At 41.1% G+C, this 20173-nt stretch overlaps 4 protein-coding genes and 1 pseudogene across 6 annotated transcripts; 3 read left to right on the top strand and 2 right to left on the bottom strand.

Annotated features, from left to right (window-relative positions):
• The first annotated feature begins 481 nt into the window (after positions 1 to 481).
• Positions 482 to 2718, top strand: LOC129585990 (methylthioribulose-1-phosphate dehydratase-like). Its single transcript, XM_055478969.1, has 8 exons — positions 482 to 704; positions 851 to 916; positions 1008 to 1039; positions 1360 to 1408; positions 1481 to 1598; positions 1793 to 1989; positions 2078 to 2184; positions 2246 to 2718. The coding sequence occupies exons 1-8, from the start codon at positions 600 to 602 to the stop codon at positions 2349 to 2351; spliced, it is 780 nt and encodes a 259-aa protein (XP_055334944.1). The 5' UTR covers positions 482 to 599; the 3' UTR covers positions 2352 to 2718.
• Positions 2618 to 5422, bottom strand: LOC129585989 (uncharacterized). Of its 3 annotated transcripts, XM_055478967.1 has the most exons (6): positions 4368 to 5422; positions 3862 to 3989; positions 3645 to 3713; positions 3335 to 3445; positions 3192 to 3218; positions 2618 to 2894 (listed from the first exon to the last, which is right to left on the bottom strand). In XM_055478967.1, exons 1-6 carry the CDS (start codon positions 5344 to 5346, stop codon positions 2757 to 2759), a joined length of 1452 nt encoding a protein of 483 aa, XP_055334942.1. In that variant the 5' UTR covers positions 5347 to 5422; the 3' UTR covers positions 2618 to 2756. The 3 variants fall into 3 exon arrangements, with proteins under 3 accessions (XP_055334942.1, XP_055334941.1, XP_055334943.1); XM_055478966.1 differs by having other exon boundaries at positions 3192 to 3445; XM_055478968.1 differs by lacking the exon at positions 3192 to 3218.
• A 766-nt stretch (positions 5423 to 6188) lies between these two features.
• On the bottom strand, positions 6189 to 7817 carry LOC129585991 (uncharacterized). Its single transcript, XM_055478970.1, has 4 exons — positions 7394 to 7817; positions 7095 to 7267; positions 6697 to 6792; positions 6189 to 6565 (listed from the first exon to the last, which is right to left on the bottom strand). The coding sequence occupies exons 1-4, from the start codon at positions 7515 to 7517 to the stop codon at positions 6374 to 6376; spliced, it is 585 nt and encodes a 194-aa protein (XP_055334945.1). The 5' UTR covers positions 7518 to 7817; the 3' UTR covers positions 6189 to 6373.
• Positions 7818 to 7966: 149 nt separating this feature from the next.
• On the top strand, positions 7967 to 15446 carry LOC129585861 (condensin complex subunit 1-like). The gene is made up of 26 exons (XM_055478745.1): positions 7967 to 8424; positions 8517 to 8696; positions 9099 to 9174; positions 9262 to 9320; positions 9629 to 9795; positions 9853 to 9992; positions 10060 to 10193; positions 10292 to 10377; positions 10409 to 10582; positions 10719 to 10800; positions 10897 to 11035; positions 11226 to 11360; positions 11429 to 11612; positions 11788 to 12041; positions 12110 to 12194; positions 12281 to 12402; positions 12467 to 12596; positions 12661 to 12754; positions 12865 to 13120; positions 13182 to 13393; positions 13476 to 13602; positions 13718 to 13873; positions 13940 to 14117; positions 14178 to 14350; positions 14533 to 14722; positions 14793 to 15446. The coding sequence occupies exons 1-26, from the start codon at positions 8262 to 8264 to the stop codon at positions 15090 to 15092; spliced, it is 3996 nt and encodes a 1331-aa protein (XP_055334720.1). The 5' UTR covers positions 7967 to 8261; the 3' UTR covers positions 15093 to 15446.
• A 1073-nt stretch (positions 15447 to 16519) lies between these two features.
• On the top strand, positions 16520 to 20123 carry LOC129585757 (beta-galactosidase-like; annotated as a pseudogene).
• Positions 20124 to 20173: the final 50 nt, after the last annotated feature.

The raw sequence follows: 20173 nt of genomic DNA, 5'->3' as shown, positions 1-20173 counted from the left end.
GTCCACTAACCATAAATCATAACACTGTTTTAAAATGAGAACTATTTTGTTTTCCCTCAGTTAGGATATTATCGTACGAGTATACTAAGCTAAAGTTAGCAGCGTGAGTAAGTATGTTGTGGAATATACGTAATTTCGTAAGCCAGAAAGTTTCTTTGGCCGAAACTAAAATTAATATTTATATGGCGGGAGTAAAATAGTTGAGTTTTTGCTGAATTTATGGTGGGAATATAAATGCCGGGCTTTCGCAAAACAAACGTTGTATCACTTCGACGAAATTCGGTAAAATTATGGTTATATTACTCATTTCTAGTCACTTTTTTGACATCGAGAAATCTAGAGTAGTTCAATTTGACAGGTGGACAAATGTTTTCGTTTTGCAAGCGCTTTTCGAGATTAATGGAAGCATTTATCGCGCCAACTGTAGCCCGGAAGCGCATGCCGCATAAAAGCACGTCGCTGTAGCTGCTGTCGAGCGGTTAGCTGGTTTAGTCACACTTTAAAACAGTTCAAGTGTACAGTGTGCGTTCTACCAACTTATATTTTTTCCACAGTTCCTTGCTTTTTTAATTACCTGACTCTACAGTTTCTAGAAGATAATGGAAGATAGTGATAAAAACGGCTTTAACGGTACGTGTGCGAAGAATTTGCAGCCATGCTCGACTTGCAATGGACGTGGAAGGGCTGCCACCAGATCGGAGGAGGTAAGTACTTACTGATGAGGTTATATAGACCGTAGAAGCTCTTCTAAATTGTGTATTGAAGCTGTTGTTAAGCATATTTGATATTTACCTTTCTTATACATACATTATACTCATAGTAATCTCATCATTATTGTGGTCTTTATTAGCAAGATGATCCGCGAATCCTTATTCCAGAATTATGCCGCTTATTCTACAATTTGGGATGGTGCACAGTAAGCGCTTAACAAGTTAGGGCTACTCTCCGGAATTGAATTCTCGATTATCACTGAACTTAAGGACGGGAATTTTTTAATATTTTTGCAGGGCACCGGCGGAGGAATAAGTGTGAAACACAAGTGAGCAGTGCATAACGTATCTTATCAATTTTGACATCAAAAGTTCTGAATGCAGTAGCGGAATCTCATCAGGTTTTGCTAATACCGTATGATCGCATCCGGTACTGACTGTCTGCGATTTCTAGTTGCAGTTTTTGAATAGTTATAGTGGTTAGTGGGTAAAAAAGTACTTAGTTAGTTCTTCACTCTTGCTTTTAAGGGCTTTGTGAAGCACTGTTCCCTTGAATTTCTCGTGGCTTTTTCTGTACAAGTTGTAATTTGTTATTTAATACATGGAAATTATTAATAATTTTATAATGTGACTACAATTTTTGTTACAGAGATTTGATTTATATTGCGCCATCAGCTGTTCAGAAAGAAAGGATTCAGGTGAACCACGGTTGGCTTATTTGCACTTATAGTTTTCGCTTCCTGTTGTCATATGACGTTTCAAATTTTCAGCCGGAAGACATTTTCGTTCAGGATATAAATGGAAAGGATATTGAATTGCCCCCAACCAGTAAAAGGCTTAGAAAGAGCCAGTGCACTCCACTGTTTATGCTGGCATATGTTCACAGAAGTGAGTTTGAAAAAAGCTGATCGTACATCTAAATTACTAGAATAAAGCTTATAGCTGTTGCCATTGTCGCATTAAAAATGTCAATCAAAACTAACAAGTACCGAATCCCATTATCTTCCGTGCTTCATTATTAGTAAACACCCGAACATAATAATTACGTTGTTAATAGTGTAGCAATTGCTGTTTTGAATTAGAGGCTGGAGCTGTGATTCATTCCCATTCGAAACACTCAGTTTATGCTACACTTGTCTACAAGGGAAAGGAATTTCGTATCCGTCACCTGGAAATGATCAAGGGAGTGAAAAAGGATTCCACGGGAAAGTACTATCGCTATGACGAAGAGTTGGTTATTCCGATTGTGGAAAATACACCGGAGGAGCGCGATCTGGAGGTTAGCAGGGGTTTTATTATGTGGTTAACTACCTATTTTCGTACGCGTTGCCGAATCACAGCGGGCTTCATTAGCTATACTGTTGTAGGACCGTATGAATCGTGCAATGATGGATTATCCAGATGCATGTGCTGTTTTGGTGCGGAGACATGGATTTTATGTTTGGGGAGACACGTGGCAGCAAGCAAAAGCGATGTGAGAACGGCAAACTCCGGCAGTAATTCATTGTGATTCCTGCAGTTGTTTACTTTTACAGGTGCGAGGCTTTGGATTATCTCTTTGAAATCAGCGTTGAATTGCATCGACTTGGTATCGCTCCTGTTGTAGATGAACTGAGTGTGCCAGAAGAGGCGTATGTGTGATTTGTTTGCCTAAAGAGATAGAAGTAGTGATATCACTGATATGCTCCCCTGAATTTATTCCCACGATTGCGATCCATTCAGAAATACAGCAAATATTAATGGGAATTTCGCCATAAAATTGATTTTGAGGCATCTCCAGTCTTCCTTATGGTTAGTTTGTTTGATGGTGTCAATGATGTTCATTGTCTTAGTTCATCTCGACCTAAAATGCTTTTTAAGCCTGTACTATACCTTAAACGAACGAAGAAGTCATGACTGTGTGTTATGTTTCTGTTTTCACTTAAGCGAGAACTTTCTTGGTTTTCACCGTACAGCTAAAGCAAAACTAGATCAGTTTAAATGTCTGCATTATGCAAGTGGCAAAAGCACACAAGGAATCCTGAAGCAGCAAACTTCTGTAGAAATTTAGAGTGTTCGATTAGTTCCGGTTTTGCTACCGTTGCCGCCGATAAAGTTTTCGATCAGCTTTGTGACATTCTTGTTAGTTTCCACAACATTGGATACAGTGGTTCGATCACGGTGGATAAGCTCGTAAACAAGGATCTGAAAACAAAAAGGAAGGGGAAAGTAAAATAAGAGTAAGCGAAACTAACAAAAATATTGTAGTAAGTGGCATTGTTGTTAGCGGTCTGTGGGCCAAATTTGGTATTTAACAAGTGCATACCGCAGCTAAAAATGATTTACTTAAGTAACTACATGGATATTTTTTAAAGTAAACTTTATCCTTCTACAACTTGTGAGTTGGCAACCTAAAAATCAGTTTTTTTGGCAATTCGTTACGTATCGAGTGTACAAACAACCGCGCGCCAACTGAGCGCGACATCGAAAAGGACATCTTACCGCATACGATAACAGCAATGTTGTAATCTGAAATCGACAATTCCAAAATTCACAGTATGACTATCAATAAGTATTGGCTTGTAAATCATAACCTTACAGCGCAGTGTTGTACCTTCTAACGTATTTGGAAATTTGAATCTTACCGTGACACTCATGTGACGAGAGAACATCAAGACCTTTCCGGCAACAATTCCAAGGTATGTGTGCTTAGTTGCAAGTATAAAGTAAGTCAGTTCTTTTTCTGCTTGTTCGTGCTGAAAAAAGGCAACGCGTCTGAAGCAACCTATCACCTTTATGGTCTAAGTACTCTAAGAAGGTGACAAAAATTTCTATTACGACAGCTTATCTGTATGCATGCTTAGCAGATAAAGACACTATGTGACCTATAAGAAAGTCGCACACCAGTTGTAATGTGCCGGCACGCAAAGACCTAGTGCACTGTACCTACCATACCTTTGACGCCATTGTTGTCATGTCGGGGTTTAGAGAAATCCCTTGGAGGTGGTGATAGGTTCTTTCCGCCTACAAATCCCGCATTTGATTTGTCATGTCCAGCTCGCAACGGATTACTGGTGACTGAAGAAGGCATTCTCGTACGCATAATATAATCTCTGAATTCATACTCAAATGTTCGAACTGGTGAAAGAGATTTCGCCATTAACTAGCTTACCTCTTCCGGAAGTACAATTACCGCCCAGTATTGTCCACACAAGAAAAAACCAGCCCAACACAGCGCCGAAAATGTGTAGTACAATCTGTCATACTGAGGAAAAACCGAATTCTTCGAGTCCGCTTTGCCTGCAAAATACGCTTACCATCATTGCTATCGTACAGAATATTCCCGTACCCCAGAGAATTAGCGTAAACCGAAAAACTTTAGGATAGCGTAATACAAAAGGCATTACTGTATAATAATTATTATATTTACTACTTAAAGTTCTTTTTCTTACTGTACAGATTAGACTGTCTGTGATAATTTGTGAAAGTCTGTCGCATTTTGTGCACTGCTACAAAAAGTCAGAAAACCATAAACCTGCGCTACATGCAGTAATATTAGCACGTCAAACAGATACATGTTGTAGATTTTAAAAGATTTAGCGATGTAATGCCAATACCGTCATACACCGGCATAAATACTCTTAATTACAGTAACTCCATCGGCTCTAATTACTGTACCGATTACTAAGCCGACATAACCAATCGCGGCAGCGAAATCCGTTCCCATAGCACATAATAATGTCAAAGAAGCTGCTTTAGTGACAGCGTTAATATAGTTTGTGATCTGAAAATGAACCATACGATACATTCCCAAAGGGCCTTTCTCGGAGTACGGATAGGGATGCTCCACGTAGTCCGGCGCAGAATCCAGCAGTAGCTGTGGTTTCGGCTTACGTAAAGCCTTCAGGCGTAAATTCAAACATTTAAGCAGCAACAGTCCGCCTGCCGCCGTCCCCACATAGCTGATCAGGACGATTTGCGCCAAAAAGAATGGGACAAACGTAAACACAACCAGACATATCGTCACCTGCACACCACCCAGCCTCATCGGTAACGGACCGAAATCCCAGTCAGCGTGCGCCAGCAGACTCAAGTCGACGCTGAAATAATGCAGCAGCGACATAAAGGAAGTGATGAGGATGATAATCCAGGAAATTAGTAACGTCTTCTTGGAAGCCGTTACGAGGGATTTAAAGGAACGATCGTCGGATTCGAAATAAAGGTATAGAAGATTTTGTAGACGTTCGGACAGCTGCCGGATGTTGTTGGACTGTAAACTATACAGGGCCAAGATGGTCACATTGCGCACCATCGTAGCCACCCAGGGGACATTGTCCAGTATTTTAATGATCAAGTCGCTCTCTCGCGCAATCCCGGCTGCTCGGTCTTTGTGGAAGCGATTAACTTCGTAAGAAAACACACATATTCCGAACAGAATCATCCAGATAAAACAAGCTGCCAAGTATAAAATATAGAGCGTCCTTCTAAGTAAGTTTACACCGTATCCGAAGAGCTTCGCACTGCCTGTGGGTACGTGGTGGTGAGTGTACTGAGTCGAATAACCCACGAAGTTTAACAGCGTTACACCCGGGAACCGATATTCTTTAGCGTCCGAAGAAAGGTCAACGCTTCCTTTTTTCTGTGTTTGTGGTACCATTGTGCCGAATTTAGTTGAGTGAAGAACTTTCGCTGAATAAATATTTGATATTCTCGCCGATCTAGGACTGCGCAGCAGTGCGAATTGCTCGCAACAAATTGGTGTTTTTTGGACATTTTCGGCTCTTTATATGCACTGCTGAAAATTCCTGTAAGGTACTAATGCAGTAGAAGCAGTCATGAGAACCGACACCTAATCCAGGATGCGAATAATTAATGTTTGCCAAATATCAGATTGCGATGTATATTTTGATATGGCCATTCTAAACCGGAAATGAAGTCCTTCCCATATTTACATTATCACATGCACCTCATATGAAAATTGTGTAGACGTAAATAACGTAATTATAGTATCTGACAGATACTATCTGTATAATTTATCCAGAAATATTTTAGCTGCAGTTTGAAACGGCATACTCTATGACGCAAATGATGTACATAGCGAGAGAACTATCCTTTTCGCTACGCTACTGCAACAGAATTTCAAACACAAAAGTAATCGTGCCGGTTTTTTTTGCCACTGTATTATGGTATTACCGTATTATTGCCCTGTATTACGCGTACATTCCAGTGATTCCACCGGCAAAGGAAACGGTCCGGTCAAAAAGGCGCAAATTTCTCCGATTTCTTAAAGGTCAGAGATTTTACAACAGCACACAGTCGTCACTCGTTAACTCTTATGGTTAAGTGAAATCCCTACTCTACGGGATACACGTGCAAAAGCATTTTTTATAGTGGCAGTCTAGCAGTTCCCTACTAACGACATTACGCTCATGTACAGTTCCAATGACAGAGATGGAAAGCTGATCTGCAGATGAAACAGACAGGAATAAAGCCAAATCATTCCACCGGAACTCCATTATTTATCAGGCAGACTTCTCCAGTAAAATAGTAACGAACTGAAACTTATACTCACTGATTTATACTGGTAAAAATAAATCCAAAAAACATTTACGATCATCCAAAAGGGTTTTAAAATAAATAGTACTTTCGTTAAAAAGGAAGACTCTGGAAAGAATTGTAAACAATCATCTTAACAATGAATGCACAACAACGAAAAAAAAAGTAAATAAGAAAAAATCGCAGGCAATCTGAATACCATAAACTATGATACAGCGAAATAACTCCGCTCGTTTTCCTTCGAGTCCAAAAAACATCAATGCCAAATCCACGTACTGACCAATTTCGCCCGCTTGCGCTGCAGGCCTGAACAGAAATTCCTACAAAACAACACAGCATAATGTGATTGGAATGGGGAACTAACTGTAAGCAGAGTAGAAGACATGTTACACAGCAATAAGGAGCTTTTGCATATGAAAATGGTAAATAACTGGCGCCACCAAAATCTTACCAAATACGTTTTAAGTCCAAAAAAATCTCGCAGATGGATCCATTGAACGGCCAAAAACAAGCCTTCCAACGTGGAAAAGCAAGCAACGAATTTAACCTAAAAATAATACCATATTTGCGCCATTGCTCATGTGTCCATTAAAACAGTATTAAACAGCTGCAAAGAAGTACAGAGAAGCAGATATCAGAGAAGTTAAGTTAATATCAATTCTGTTATTTTATGGATAAATACTGTTGAAGTGCAGCGTGATAAAATAATGGCAAAAAAGTAAAAATTACAAGCTGAAACAGCAAACGTTACAGCGTATAAACTAGTACAACTTACGAGCGAAACCCTAAATATTTACTAATAAATAACAATTTAATAAGAGTAAATAATGATATCTTGATGAAACTTACGAAAGCATGATTCAAGTCGAGCAATGCCATCAGCAATACGGAAAGGAGTGCTAGTAACAAAACCCGCCACGTCCATTTGTATACTCTCAAAGAAATGTTTCTGGATACTGAAGATTTTGATGGATTGTTTTTAAGGCTAGTGTTTGATGCATTCTTCGGACTGGGTTTAGGCTCTGCATATCAACCAAATAAGGAGAACGGATAAGAGAACGGGTTAGTGAAACGGTAACTGCAAAATTACTGAAGCGCCTACAAGAAAGAAGCATCCAGACCCAGTACGCAAACCAAAATGTGCCTACCTGGCGTACGCTCCAGTTCTTCAGACTGGCCAGTAACCAGCTTCAAACGATTGTTGGAATTGCCAAGAATTTTCTCGCGCCTCCGCTGGGCAGCCATTTGTGATGCCGACAATTGTTCCGACATTAGCCAGCGTCTAACTTTACCACACAACTCAAAAAGATCAAACGGATATTCGTGATCACCTAAACACTTGCAGTTCGTCAAAATGAGTACCGTAAACCTATCTCGACCTCGAACAACCAAAACAGACACTTGTTTTTCAGGAACAAGTAGAGAATATGGAGTCGAGTAAGTAGTATATTCTAATTCTAGTAATTTAACTTTTATCAAACTAGATTTACCGTTATTTATTAATTTCAAATACTGCAACTATAAATAAATAAAATTATTAATTTTAGAGAAACTCTGCGATAAGTTTGGAGCACTGGCCACTGAGTGCACAGTGCACACACGTCCGGCGGCGTAGACCCTAATAGCATCGATCAAGGGAGTGGCACCCTAACAGTACATAGAAGCAAATTAACCCCCGCGCACTGCAGGCCTCACTCGCTATTAACTTTTATTGTTAGAATTTTTTTCGAGACATCTAGTTGTGGATTTTGCACTGTACCTACTTCACTTTTGAATTTTGATTTCCGAATTACAGATACAGCAGTGATCTTGGAGTCTAGACACTACTGTCAACGAGAGGCGAAATCATCTTGAAAATATTCGAGAAAGCATTCGAGTTGCGCACAGCGATCCATACTTAGCTAAATACTTACTACGATTCGAAGTGCTGTAGTTTGGTCCTGTATGGATTTTGGAGATGTGATGATGTTATCATTGTTATTGTTATTATAATTTCTGCTGTGCCTGCTATCGTCGATGCCGTTGGCTGCGTGGGAGCATGTACTTCTAAGCAGGAGCACATATTCCCCTGAAACGAATATAACAATGGCTGCCAGAAACAATGAGGAACGAGAGTACTCTCCGGAAATTATCACCCCGAGCCAGTACCTTGTCGAAAACCTTCAGGATGTTGCGATCGGTACGTACGCACGCTCCTTCTCATTACTATTGTTCTGCAAAACAGCAAAAGTTTTTACTCGGGATGGTTTCACGTTTTCCCTTGTTCGCCAGATGGGGAGCAGGAAGATGATAACGATATCATGGTTGTCGATGAAGCAGACGAAAAGCAGGGGGAAGAGTTTTTTGTGCCAGACGCGAAGGATGATTTGATCAGCAAGGAGGACTCACCGTTTTTCATCGTTTCGCCTTATTCGCTGGATGAGATTGCTGTAGTATTCGGAGATGACGGAGGTAATTACAATTCCGAACATTGTCGGGAGATGTTTTACACCCGGATATTATTTTAAAAAATTTATGAGCGCAATGTTTTGTGAGTTTTCTTAGGAACAACTTACAAAAGCGTTTGAATTAATATCACTGAACGTGAATAGTTAATGTAGACTATAGAGCCAAAATGGTTAGTATAGACTATAGAGCCAAAAACGTGCCTTGTCGTCTCATGGACAGTTGTTAGAGCTGAAACTGTGAACACCAATACCATGCGTTTCGCAAGTTATGAAAGTGTAGTCACTGTGTCACTGTTCGCAGGATTTTGTTGTGGGGTGGGTGATATATGTATTCTACCTTTCCATTCTGATTTACCAAAAGTTTGTTTCGCATTTTATATTTTTCTTTTGAAATTTTTGTGCTTAGGTCTGGAAAACAAAATTCGGGAGCAAGGCTTGAAGGTGTTTACGGACGAGTTTGCGTCTGTGGCCTCCACTTTATGGTAATCCGGTTGAATATTATCAATATTAGTCTTCTTGCGAATCAGAAATGTCTAACTTGCCGGAAACTGTGAATATCGAATTTTTAGGCACTTCAAATTTATGACGACGGAATTTTTCCAAGGGATGCTTAATGGCTTTGTGGCAGGTTGGTACGAGTATTTGTTACAGTACTTGACTACTTGGTCTTTATTTTTTTGGTACAGCGAGTACCTATCTATCGTGTTGCACAAGTAGCGATTTCATTTCGTAAATCTCTGAGTGGAGCACTCTTGTCCAGCACTGCAGATCTAATAATATGTTACTGGAGAAGTGCCTTTTGTAATTAAAATTATTAGACACATGCCCAGAATATCGTATGATTTTGATGAGGTAATATACTCGTACTACGAGTACATTCAGTACGCCTACGGAGTATCTACATTCCTTCGTGGTAACACTAATTTTTTCTTCCAGCCGTTAACTTAGTAATTGACCGTTGCCATCGAATGCAAGATGCTACTCCACAAGCCAAACTGACATTTCGCTCAAATTTCAAGATTTCGTTTTATCATATGTGTCAGTTTTTGGAGCAGCTTGGAAAGCAGATTCATCAGAGCAACGCCAGTGCCATGGCTAAAAAGGTGAAGCAGATACCACTTTTTGAAATAACTGGTTTGAATGTAGTTCTGCCACAACAGGGTGGACAAAAATTTCGAATTGAGAACTGGATGCAAAAACTTCGCTTTCGTGCACTGACATCGCTGGCAAACTATACCGATCCATCACGCAATTGGAAAGGCATCTGGGAGAAGAAGAAAATTGATACAGAGATCAGCAGGTAATACCGTAATTGCAGTAGTTGCGATCTAGTCGTACAAGGGATTCAGTGCGTACTTTTCTTCCAGATTATTGCTGACGACTTTATTACGGTTTTGTGAAGATGTGAATATTGCCTCTTCGAAAAGCGATGTGCAGGCGGAAAGCGAACTGGCTACGAAAGCCTTGGCCAATGCTATATCGTCGTTTCACTTGACCGATGGTACGACGATACTTTTTTTGTTTTACTGTTACTTGCGATGAGTTAAGGCTGTACTTTTTGAATAAATCCTTGGTAATTAATTCGGAATTCCGTTGCAGATTTTCTGACTGGCTTGCTAAAACTTTTTCACCGACATGATGCGAGTGGTTGGATCGCCGCTGACGTGATTGGTCGGGTTTGTCAGAGATCCGCGAAGCGCTACGGTAACGAAGGTGCTGCATTCCATTACAGAGCTGGCAGAGAAGAGTTGTATTACCAAGCGGAAGTATCGTATTATTTTTGAGAAGGTTCTATCCCGAAGTGGATTTGGGGAAAAAACCCAAACGGTACGAAAAGCAGCGTTACAATGTCTGACAGCGCTGACTGAAATTGCTCCGGAAGTGTTAGAGGTAATTATTCTTGGTTTACTGTTTACTTTCAAATGCACTGTGTTTTGCTCGCTAACTTATAGCGTCAGAGGTTTTCGTCTGTAATTGGGCGTCGTTAATTGGTCGAAAATCCTGCTTTACAACCTTTTTATTACAGAACTCTCTGGAAAAAATGATGCATAAATTAGTTCGCGATGGCGACTTGTTGGCTCAAAAATTACCAGATGAAATTGGTCAAGGTAATAGTAAATACGGTCATATACTCCTGCTGTTACTTGTTAGATGCAGTGAGATCCCCATTTTTGTGATAAATTTTGTTCGCGCATTCTTTGTAGATTTTACCAAGAACTGGATCGTTCATAGTAATTGGTTGCGAATTCAAAAGAGTGTTGTTAAAACCATGAGAGCGTACCTTGCAAGTCGTACTACTCCGGCACATGTGGAAGAAGCATTGGATGGAAAACGTTTTGAAAGGTCTGTTTGGAAAAATGCCTATTGAATGAGTAGAAATTTTATCTTGCGCGTTTTAATTTCCCTGGTTTCAGTACAATTTATTAATAAGAGGCGTTTGTTCGAAAAATCAGTTTGTCGAGCTGAAATCCAAAGCTAGATTTTATACAAAGTTACTGTGAACTAATTTTAACACGCTGCATTTATTTTACAGCGTCATGGACTACATTTCCGCCGCTATTGAGAAAATGGATGGAGAGACTGCTGTTTATGGACTTCTGTATGCTGCAGAGAAGTTTCCCGAAAAGAAGCTCATCATGGATTACCATGTCCAGAGTTTTTTATCCGAGTTAGTATTCTTGATTTATTTTAGTTTTTAAGCGCACCTTTTGTATTTCAAATTGGATTCCTACACAGGTTTGATAACGACGCGCCTCCGTACCGCATGCTGTCTCTTCTTGATTGTTTACGGGATGTTCTAAATTGGAAAGATCAGAAGGAAAGAAAAGGCGTCAAACGAATCGATGCTTTATTAAAAGTTCTGCCTCGGGATATGGATGACGAGACACGAACAATGGTGTCGGAATTCAGGCTTTTGCAGGTGATTTTTTGGATTTTTTTAAAGAGTTCCGAACCAAATTTGTAAGAACTGAACCGAATTTTTGAACTGAACCAAATTTCTTGTGTTTCTTTCTTTCTACCTGTAGTAGTTTCAGTGGTAGGTGCCAATTTTGCAGTTCATTGCCGAGGTCATTTGGGTTTCCCGTTTTCTTTAGGACGATATAGCGGTACGAGCGGCCTTAACTCGGGCGATACCAACGTGGGAGAAAGTGTTGCAGATGTCTAACAAATCCGATATCGTCGAAATCTCTACATTTCTAATCAAGATTGAACGAAAGGGATTTAAGGAAGCCGTTTATATTCTTCGGGGATTAACAAATTTCTTCGCATCTGAATCCAAAGAAATTCGGGAAGCAGTTATGGGAGCCTACCGGGAATTCTTTATCGGGGAGAACGCCGATGCTTTATTGTATTTATTTCGTCAGTTATATTAATTTGAGGTGATTATAAGTGCTATGGGAAACAAATGTCTTTTAGGGCCAACGTGGATCCGCTGGTCAATAAACTAATGCGTGAATTGCCATGTAATTCCGCGTTGAGTTTTCACGCGGTCAGATTGTTGGTATGTGGCCGATGTGGCCGGTATTTTTATTTTACCGGTTTTACATCACTGAACTATAATATTGCTATCAAATATCTGCCTGACAGTTCAAAAATGAAGACGAACGCATTGTAAAGAAAGCAGCAAGGAAGCTGATGTCTGCAGCTGTTACTTCGGATGGAAACGACGATGTGTGGCGGGCGTGTTTGGCCCTGTCCATTCTACCAGGGTAAACTTTCTTATTTTACTGCGGGTTGGGACATCATTAGCCTAACCTATCTTGCATTGAGTAGAGCAGCCGATAAAGTGATAATGGAGCAGTTGGAAAATCTCTATCCCCGTTGCCTGCAGAAAGACGGCTATGATCCACGTTTGGTCTGCACGTTTTGTGATGTACTGGTCAAAGCCGGAAAATCACCTCTAGTAAGTTAAGGACTTTGGTATTAAAGTTTAATTGTTCGTTATCACGAACTCTCTCTATTCTTAGGCGAAAGAGGATATAACAGAAAAAGAAACTCGTAAAATGTCGCTGGATGTCTTGCATCCGATTTTCCTGGCATTACTTGACATTTGCCTTATGTGTGAGTTCCGTAGTGATTCATTATTCGCGTGTCGTCTGTATTTAAAATTCGACGTGCGTATTGCTGCCGGCTACCCCCAGTACACATATTACATATTAAGGTTCTTTCAGCGTTTGCGGATAGCAAGGGATTTGCGCAGACCCAGATGTATGGTAAAATCGCCGAAGCGCTTTTTGCCATCTCCGAAGATCCGAAGTCTACAATGAAGCACTTGATGTACTTCACAATTATGCGTTTGAAGATGAACCTCAGTAAACTGAAGGCCAAACACAACGCTGCAGCAATACCTGCGCAAACTGGCGAGCCCGAAAGTAGCATGGAAGGAAGTGCAGCAGAGACTGATCATGGCCTTCTGGAGCTTCAGTAGTATGCACTTGTGTATTTGATGTATTTGAAATTGCTGTGATTAATGTGTATGTTTTTACAGTATTTTATACTTTGGAGCTACTGTTGTGTTTGTCTTTGGTAACTGGATCGAAGACATATTTTCGGTTAGTCAAGATAGTAAAGGGAAGCCTCAGGAAAATGCTGGCCAAGGCGAGACAAATGAAAATGAAGTGGATGGTCCAAGCGAAGATGACCGTAGCAAAGCAGTGGTGCTGCAGATTCGAAAAGCATTGTTTGAGTGCTCGGAAGATGGTAAAACTGCCTTTTTTCGGTGATCGTCAGATCGTGCCGTTTCAGCGGGTTTCACAGGTGTTTTTCGTCTTGTTTTTCCTAGGTCATGGGTCAGCTGTGTATCGTATATCCAGAATAATAGTACAACTGGCGCATACGGAGGCTGTTATAACGGGAAACATTGGAGGCGTCGTTACTTTTATGGCTTTGATCCGACTTATGCTAGTCAGGTAAGGTGTAAGTTTATTGTTCCATCGTGGATGAGTTCCCGGGACCGGTCCACAACGTGATTTAAAATGAGGTTCGCTTTAGTAACCTCCGGAATTGATTGCTTTCCTTTTATAGCGAACACTTCTGTAAAGCCCACATGCGATATCTTTTGAAAGTTTTGGAATCAACGAAATCGCTGGAGTTGAAAAAAGTTTTGTTAATTGGATTTTCCGACATCGCTGTGAGATTTGTGAACCTGATTCAACCATACACCGATAGCTTTACGAACCAGTAAGAAATGCTGTGGTCAAATGGTCTTGTCTGGACAGTCGTTTAAAATTTTTGTTGGTGTATTAGATTGCGAGATCCTAATCCCAGCATCCGATATCATGCTCTGATGGCGGTGGTTCGCCTGATTGTTAACGATTTGGTTAAAATTCGGGGGCAGCAATGTGACATCGCTATGCTTATTTGTGATTCCGATGAAAAAGTTTCCAAAGTGTCTCGTGGATTTTTCTCTGAGAAAGTCCCAAAGGTATGTTCATTTGTATTTCAGCAGCATGATCAAAAGAAGATTTGTAACCTGTCTTGATAGCAAAATGTGATGGGCATGATCCCCGAGCTTATAAATCGTGCGGATCTGTATACTAAGTTGGACCAAAGCCACGTCGAAGAGCTGCTCAAGTATCTCATTGGTTTGGCCGGCAAAACTCCAACTGACATGGAAACATTGGCGGACGCTTTTCTCGAAATTTTGACGGCTTCGCGGTAAATATGAAAATCCAGGTTTTAATTTTTTGGTATGTGGAGAATTGGTTGCCTATTTTTTTGCGTATTACGTTATCTCGCCCTTTTTGACAAATTCGCGTTTCTTTCCGGTAATTATGAATAAACTGTTGTTGGTAACTAATTTTCATTGCTTGTATAACATTGCTTCGGTGTTATGTTAGACCGGCTCGGACGTGGCAGATCGCAGCGTATGGCCTCACCGTAGTCGGGCCACAGGTTGCTGAGAAATTTGCCGCTACTTTTCGCGACCAGATCTCAAGCTTGAAAAAAGCTCTGAAGGACGAAATTGTGTTTACGTTCGTGAACGATATGATGCAGTCGCTGCGGAAGAAGCTTCCAGACGATAAAAAGGTAGGTTAACACATGTGGCCGAAATGGTTTGAGGAGGAAAGTTTGGATTTTGACGAGGGAATTTTTGCAGCGGTTGGCAGACGATCTGTTGAAAATGATTCAAGCCATCAAAGGCGACCCGTCCCGAAGACAAAACCGAAGCCCTCAACCGAGTACGTCACGACAAGAGGACTCCGTGGAGGAAGATGATTCGGAAGGATCGGACTCCAACTCGGAAAACGATGACCATCGTCCAGTTGCAAAGCATGCCAAGCGTGGCAGGAAGCAGCGCGGAACGAGTGTTTTTCAGCCTAAGCGAAGTCCCGCTAAGCGATTGGGTACTGCTCAACGGGGAAATACGTCCCCACAGAAGAGACGATTCAGGAGATAAAGTGGACCGGTTCTCAGAGCGGCTTCGTCTTTTCCTTTGTTGGTTATTGATTTTGTTCTGAGAAATTAAAACGCTAAAAAATGCAGTTTATGTATGGCCTTCTTTATTGTTGGGTTATTTTGTTGTCCTCTATTCGGTGGGGTGTTTGGTAAACACTCTCTTATCATGTTGCTCAAAATGTCCTGGATTTCTTTTGTTTCTTTGTATAGTTTTTTTATTGGTTTGTGCATTCGGAATCTCCAAGATTGTCTTGGATCTGTAAATTAGCGAGGTTGGTGAAAGAATTCTTTCAGTTCAGTTGTATTCGGGAAGGGCAGATTGCGACTGTATTTTAACGTATGTACTGTAGTATGTACTACGTGGTCGATTAAGCACGAGTATTTGTACACCCAGTTTTTTGTCGTAAGTGATTCGTAACAGTACATAGTTACTGTACTGTACATCAACATGAATCTATTGGTCGACGTTTCTAGCTTTGAAATTAAAAATGAAATGCATTGATGTCGAATTAGTCTACGAGCTTCTAATTTGCGAGTAGTCTGTCTGGCGCCGCCGGGAAGCCAATGAGACGAACAGCAAAATTTCTTGCAGATTACAGTATTTTATAGATATTAGCGAGACATTACGAAAGCTAAGGCATAAAATCGAACTGGCAGCCTGTACGATGACGTCACGGTAGGGGAGACCCCATGTTATGAAGTCCATAGGCTTGCACACTTTTGCGTTCCAGCAGAACGAATTTTCCTAGTGCCTAAATGATTTTTCTTCTGTTTAAAACTCAAAAACATTATGTTCCCTCACCGTCCCCAAAAATTCTAGCGGAAAAAAGTGAATTATCGATTTATCGCACACTTTGGCCTCTCAAATGGTGGATCCAAAAGCCAAGGTAGTGGTGTGTCTTCAAAGAGTGGTTAAGCTGTAACCACTTTCGTTTCCGTTATGATTGAAGTCCAGAAAACAAAGTCAAGTAAAATTATAACTTTCTGGACCCATACGAAGTATTTGAGAAAATGAACACACACTGATATTCAGCAACTTGGTCGGAAGACCGTAGCCGTCCACAGTAAATCCACACCATAAGTGCAGGCTTCTTGCATAGACTTCCATGTTAACTGAAAACACTCATATCGCATCTAGTTTGCAACGGATCCGCGCTAACTTAGCATCAAAAGAAATAACAAATTATTCTCTTTCTTTTGAGATGTTTCTGTAGGCTTATTAACAAATATACAAGGAATTCTAGAATTTCAAAGTTGTATGTAAGTCTACGGGCAACACAGTGCACCGTCTCCACTACCCTGACTTCATCGCAGTCGATTTTATGCCTTAGCTTTCGTAATGTCTCGATATTAGTTACGAAAGACCTAACATTTCGAATGCCTTTTCTGCGCTGATGGCAACCCTCATAGAGCGGTAGTTTCATCGTTCGGATGATTAGCTGGCGCTGTTTTCGATCGCGAAACTCGTTTGTTTTATTCACTTTTATAATTTTCTTTGAGTCTACGACTGTCAATGCAATCTCTTCGTTTCTGAACTTCGAAATTTTGTTGATCTGGTGTTTATAAAGTACGAGAGACACAGCCGTCGTCATTTGTATTTTTTTCCGTCTGCTGTTCCGATAACTGCTAGGTACTGTTGGAACACTCACGTTACACGGCGATCGCCATTGAAGCACTGTACCATTTCACAGACGGCTGGTTGTTCTCGTTTTCAGATGGAAAACTTCCTCAGATTGTGAAGCGCGTGTTTGTTAATTGGAATGGTAACATGAGCAGATATAAACCGCACCGGTTGTCTGAGCCTCGCATACCGAAACCCAGCTGTCGCACCATGGCAGTGATAGTCGCAGTTGTCGTGGCAGTCTACATTTTGCACAGCCAGTTTGCCGCTGTATCTACTGAAGAAGGACTTCGTCCCGCCGAAAGCAGCCGTCCAGCCGCCTCTCTTGCCGAGGCGAAGTGGGAGCCAGACGAAGCAAGTGTACGCTGCAGTTTTTCAAAGTAAAGGCTTGTGTAGCAGCCGACTTCATATTGTTCTACGCAGGAGATCGCCGCTGTCAGTGCTGTGACGACAAAACCCAAGAGTGGTCGCAGCTTCGTGATCAAAGGTAATGTCTTTCTTAAGGATGGTGAAGAGTTCAGCTTTCACGCCGGAACCGCACATTACTGGTAGGTGTGAATGTGTTTTTTAAATGCAACTAAATTTGAGGACGCCATACGCTGTGTAGGCGACGTATGCCAGAGTACTGGGAAGACACCATGATCAAGCTGAAGGCAATGGGATTAAATGCGCTTGAAACGTAAGCATGCAAGATTTTTTAACTTTCTAATGCGGCAGTTTTGGCCTTTTAGGCTTCGAATAGATATTATATGGTGAATTGTTTCCTTTTGTTTCGAACTTATTGCGATGAATGTTTTGTATCGTTTGCAGTTAGTCTAAAAGAGATTTTTCAGTTTAGTTACATAAGCTGGAATTTACACGAGCCGGAGCCAGAACACTACGATTTCGAGGGAGCGTTGGATATTATACACTACCTCAAACTTGCGCAAAAGCACGGGCTTCTCGTTGTTCTACGGCCTGGGCCGTTTATCAATGCCGAAATGGTCATGGTAGGGATCCGTTTAAAATATTTGCGGATTTTGCACTCACTTGTGGCTATTATTTCAGAATAGCTTCGTTAGGTACAAGAATTTGATTCAGTGGATTTTGCTTGTATTTATGTAGTGTGCACTGCATAATACGCACGATAACTGGCTTTTCTTTTTAATTTTCGCAGTGGTTTTGGTTTTCATTGTTGAAGCAAGTTTCACCATCGTTTTAGGGTGGGTTGCCTTATTGGCTACTGCGTGAGAATCCCAGCATGCGATTACGAACTTCCGATCCATCGTACACAAATTTCGTTAAGCGGTGGTTTCAAAACTGCTGCCAATGTTGAAGCCCTTACTTTATGTGAACGGCGGGCCGATTATCATGGTGCAGGTACATCTTTCGCAGCTGATAATAATTTTATTTTACGGTATGTGTATTCTCTACTTATGTCGATTAGATTGAGAATGAATATGGAAGTTATTTTGCCTGTGATCACGATTATGTGAATTCCCTGCTTGATCTGAACCGGGAAATACTGGGACCTGACGTGCTGCTGTTCACCACGGATGGACCAACCAAGCCAATGCTGGCGTGTGGACCTGCGAAAGGCGCACTGAGCACGGTGGACTTCGGTGGTGGCAATGACGTTACCAGCATCCTGTCTAACTATCGCGAACTCTTTCCCGAAGGTCCTTTTGTCAATAGCGAGTTTTATCCTGGCTGGATCAATCACTGGGGAAGAAAATACAAGATAGTCCCATCCGCTCCTATATTGCAAACGATGAAGGATTTATTAAAAATCAATGCCTCGTTTGTTATCTATCCAGCAGTGGGAGGTACGAACTTTGGTTTCCTGGCTGGACCGAACATGTTCCGCGAAGGATTTACTCCGGGTACAACATCCTACGATTTTAATGCACCTGTGAGCGAAGCCGGAGATACAACGGAAAAGTTTATAGAAATTCGAAATCTCCTGCAAGAGGTGCTCACTGCTCAGTTAGAAACAAAACGATACTTTATTGTGTGAGGTTTGTTATTGTAATATAATGTGTATTTTATACAGTTTGGCTATAAGGCGACCATTGATATGCCGCCGGAGAATCCGAAGAAAGCTTACGGTGGCGTTCAGATGAAATATTGCGGACATGTTTTCGAATTTTTGGGCAGCCTGTCACCGAGAAAAGCCGAACAGCCGTTATCATTCGAAGCACTGAACCATCCAGATGGTTTTGTGCTTTATCGCACAATTGTGCCTGAGGGTAGCTATCTGGATCCTTCAATATTGAATGTCAGCATTCTACACGATCGAGGAACGGTTTTCCTTGACAAGGTTAGAGTTTTGTGCTTTCATATCTGTAGAGAAAGACGTGTCGTACATGTTCTGTTTCAGAAATTTGTTGGGATTTTGAGCCGCGCTACCAACTTGACAGCGATGAACATCCCGGTTCAAAAGGGACAAGTTTTGGATATCTTGGTGCAAAATGAAGGCCGGCTTACCGCGGGACCGTTTATCAACGATAGTAAAGGCATTTTGGGACCGGTTTACCTCGATACCACAGTGCTGCTCAATTGGGAGCATTTCCCTATCACACTACCCTCATATCCAGTTAAGGAACCCGCTCCGCTTATTTTGGGGGATCCCAAGGATCCTTCCGCAGATGACCTGTCAAAGCCAGCCTTCTTTTCTGGGACATTCCGCAGCGATCCTCCGCAAAATACATTCCTGGATCTGACTGGCTGGCGACAGGTAATTAAAAATAGAAGTTCTTAACTGGGGATCGTTTTAGGCTCGGCGTCTGTTGGTAGGCTTAGTTATTTTGAAACTTAGTAAAGTAGTATGTATGACCGTTCTTTGTTTGGTTTAAGAACTAAGGGAAAGTGAAACTTGTACAGGCTGTAGTTTGGGACTTCGTTAATGTAATTTCGTTTTATACAGGGATATGCCTTTATTAATGGACACAATTTGGGTCGCTACTGGCCAACGAGAGGGCCTTTCGTAAGTGATGTCGCCTTGTTTGTAACCTTAGCAGCTGAATAAGTACATGTTTTTGTGGTTTGGACTTGTAGGTGACGTTATTCATTCCTGGTGCGATGCTGAAGCAATCCGGTGACAATGTTTTGCAGTTGTTCGAACTTGGTGGATCTCCTTGTGATGCGGCTGGGTCATGTGCAGTTAAATTTGTTGAAACGCATATCATTACCGAAACTGAAATATTCAAACATCACGTGTGGAATTTCTATAATGGACACTGAAAGTGTTTTCATAATGTTTTTTTATCATTCTACTGTTTTTATAGTCTATTCTGTTGTAGTTGAATATATTTGCTCATTGGAAGCGAATTGTTGTAGTCACTAGTCATCCGTCTAATCCTTTAAAATATATATATATATATATGTGCGCCAAAAATTATGATGGTATTATTAAAATATCTGAAGAAGCAAATGAAACTTATGATCATTCGGGTCCGAGATTCCGCGATAAAGGTATAGTA

The sequence above is a fragment of the Paramacrobiotus metropolitanus genome, unplaced genomic scaffold (assembly GCF_019649055.1).
Source record: "Paramacrobiotus metropolitanus isolate TYO unplaced genomic scaffold, Prichtersi_v1.0 Parri_scaffold0000018, whole genome shotgun sequence".
Taxonomy (NCBI): domain Eukaryota; kingdom Metazoa; phylum Tardigrada; class Eutardigrada; order Parachela; family Macrobiotidae; genus Paramacrobiotus; species Paramacrobiotus metropolitanus.
This window is presented reverse-complemented; position numbering and strand designations above follow the sequence as displayed.

Excerpts from the sequence above, each read along its gene's own strand:
- LOC129585990 (XM_055478969.1), top strand. The coding sequence starts at position 600 with ATGGAAGATAGTGATAAAAACGGCTTTAACGGTACGTGTGCGAAGAAT. Across the intron at positions 1,599-1,792 it reads GCTGGCATATGTTCACAGAA|AGGCTGGAGCTGTGATTCAT; the intron begins GTGAGTTTGAAA and ends GTTTTGAATTAG. Across the intron at positions 2,185-2,245 it reads TGGCAGCAAGCAAAAGCGAT|GTGCGAGGCTTTGGATTATC; the intron begins GTGAGAACGGCA and ends TTACTTTTACAG.
- LOC129585989 (XM_055478966.1), bottom strand. The coding sequence starts at position 5,346 with ATGGTACCACAAACACAGAAAAAAGGAAGCGTTGACCTTTCTTCGGAC. Across the intron at positions 3,990-4,367 it reads TTATGTCGGCTTAGTAATCG|GCAAAGCGGACTCGAAGAAT; the intron begins GTACAGTAATTA and ends CGTATTTTGCAG. Across the intron at positions 2,895-3,191 it reads CATTGCTGTTATCGTATGCG|ATCCTTGTTTACGAGCTTAT; the intron begins GTAAGATGTCCT and ends TTTTGTTTTCAG.
- LOC129585991 (XM_055478970.1), bottom strand. The coding sequence starts at position 7,517 with ATGTCGGAACAATTGTCGGCATCACAAATGGCTGCCCAGCGGAGGCGC. Across the intron at positions 6,793-7,094 it reads TCGACTTGAATCATGCTTTC|GTTAAATTCGTTGCTTGCTT; the intron begins GTAAGTTTCATC and ends TATTATTTTTAG. Across the intron at positions 6,566-6,696 it reads TTGGACTTAAAACGTATTTG|GAATTTCTGTTCAGGCCTGC; the intron begins GTAAGATTTTGG and ends GTTGTTTTGTAG.
- LOC129585861 (XM_055478745.1), top strand. The coding sequence starts at position 8,262 with ATGCCGTTGGCTGCGTGGGAGCATGTACTTCTAAGCAGGAGCACATAT. Across the intron at positions 10,583-10,718 it reads TTGCTCCGGAAGTGTTAGAG|AACTCTCTGGAAAAAATGAT; the intron begins GTAATTATTCTT and ends TTTTTATTACAG. Across the intron at positions 11,361-11,428 it reads GTCCAGAGTTTTTTATCCGA|GTTTGATAACGACGCGCCTC; the intron begins GTTAGTATTCTT and ends ATTCCTACACAG.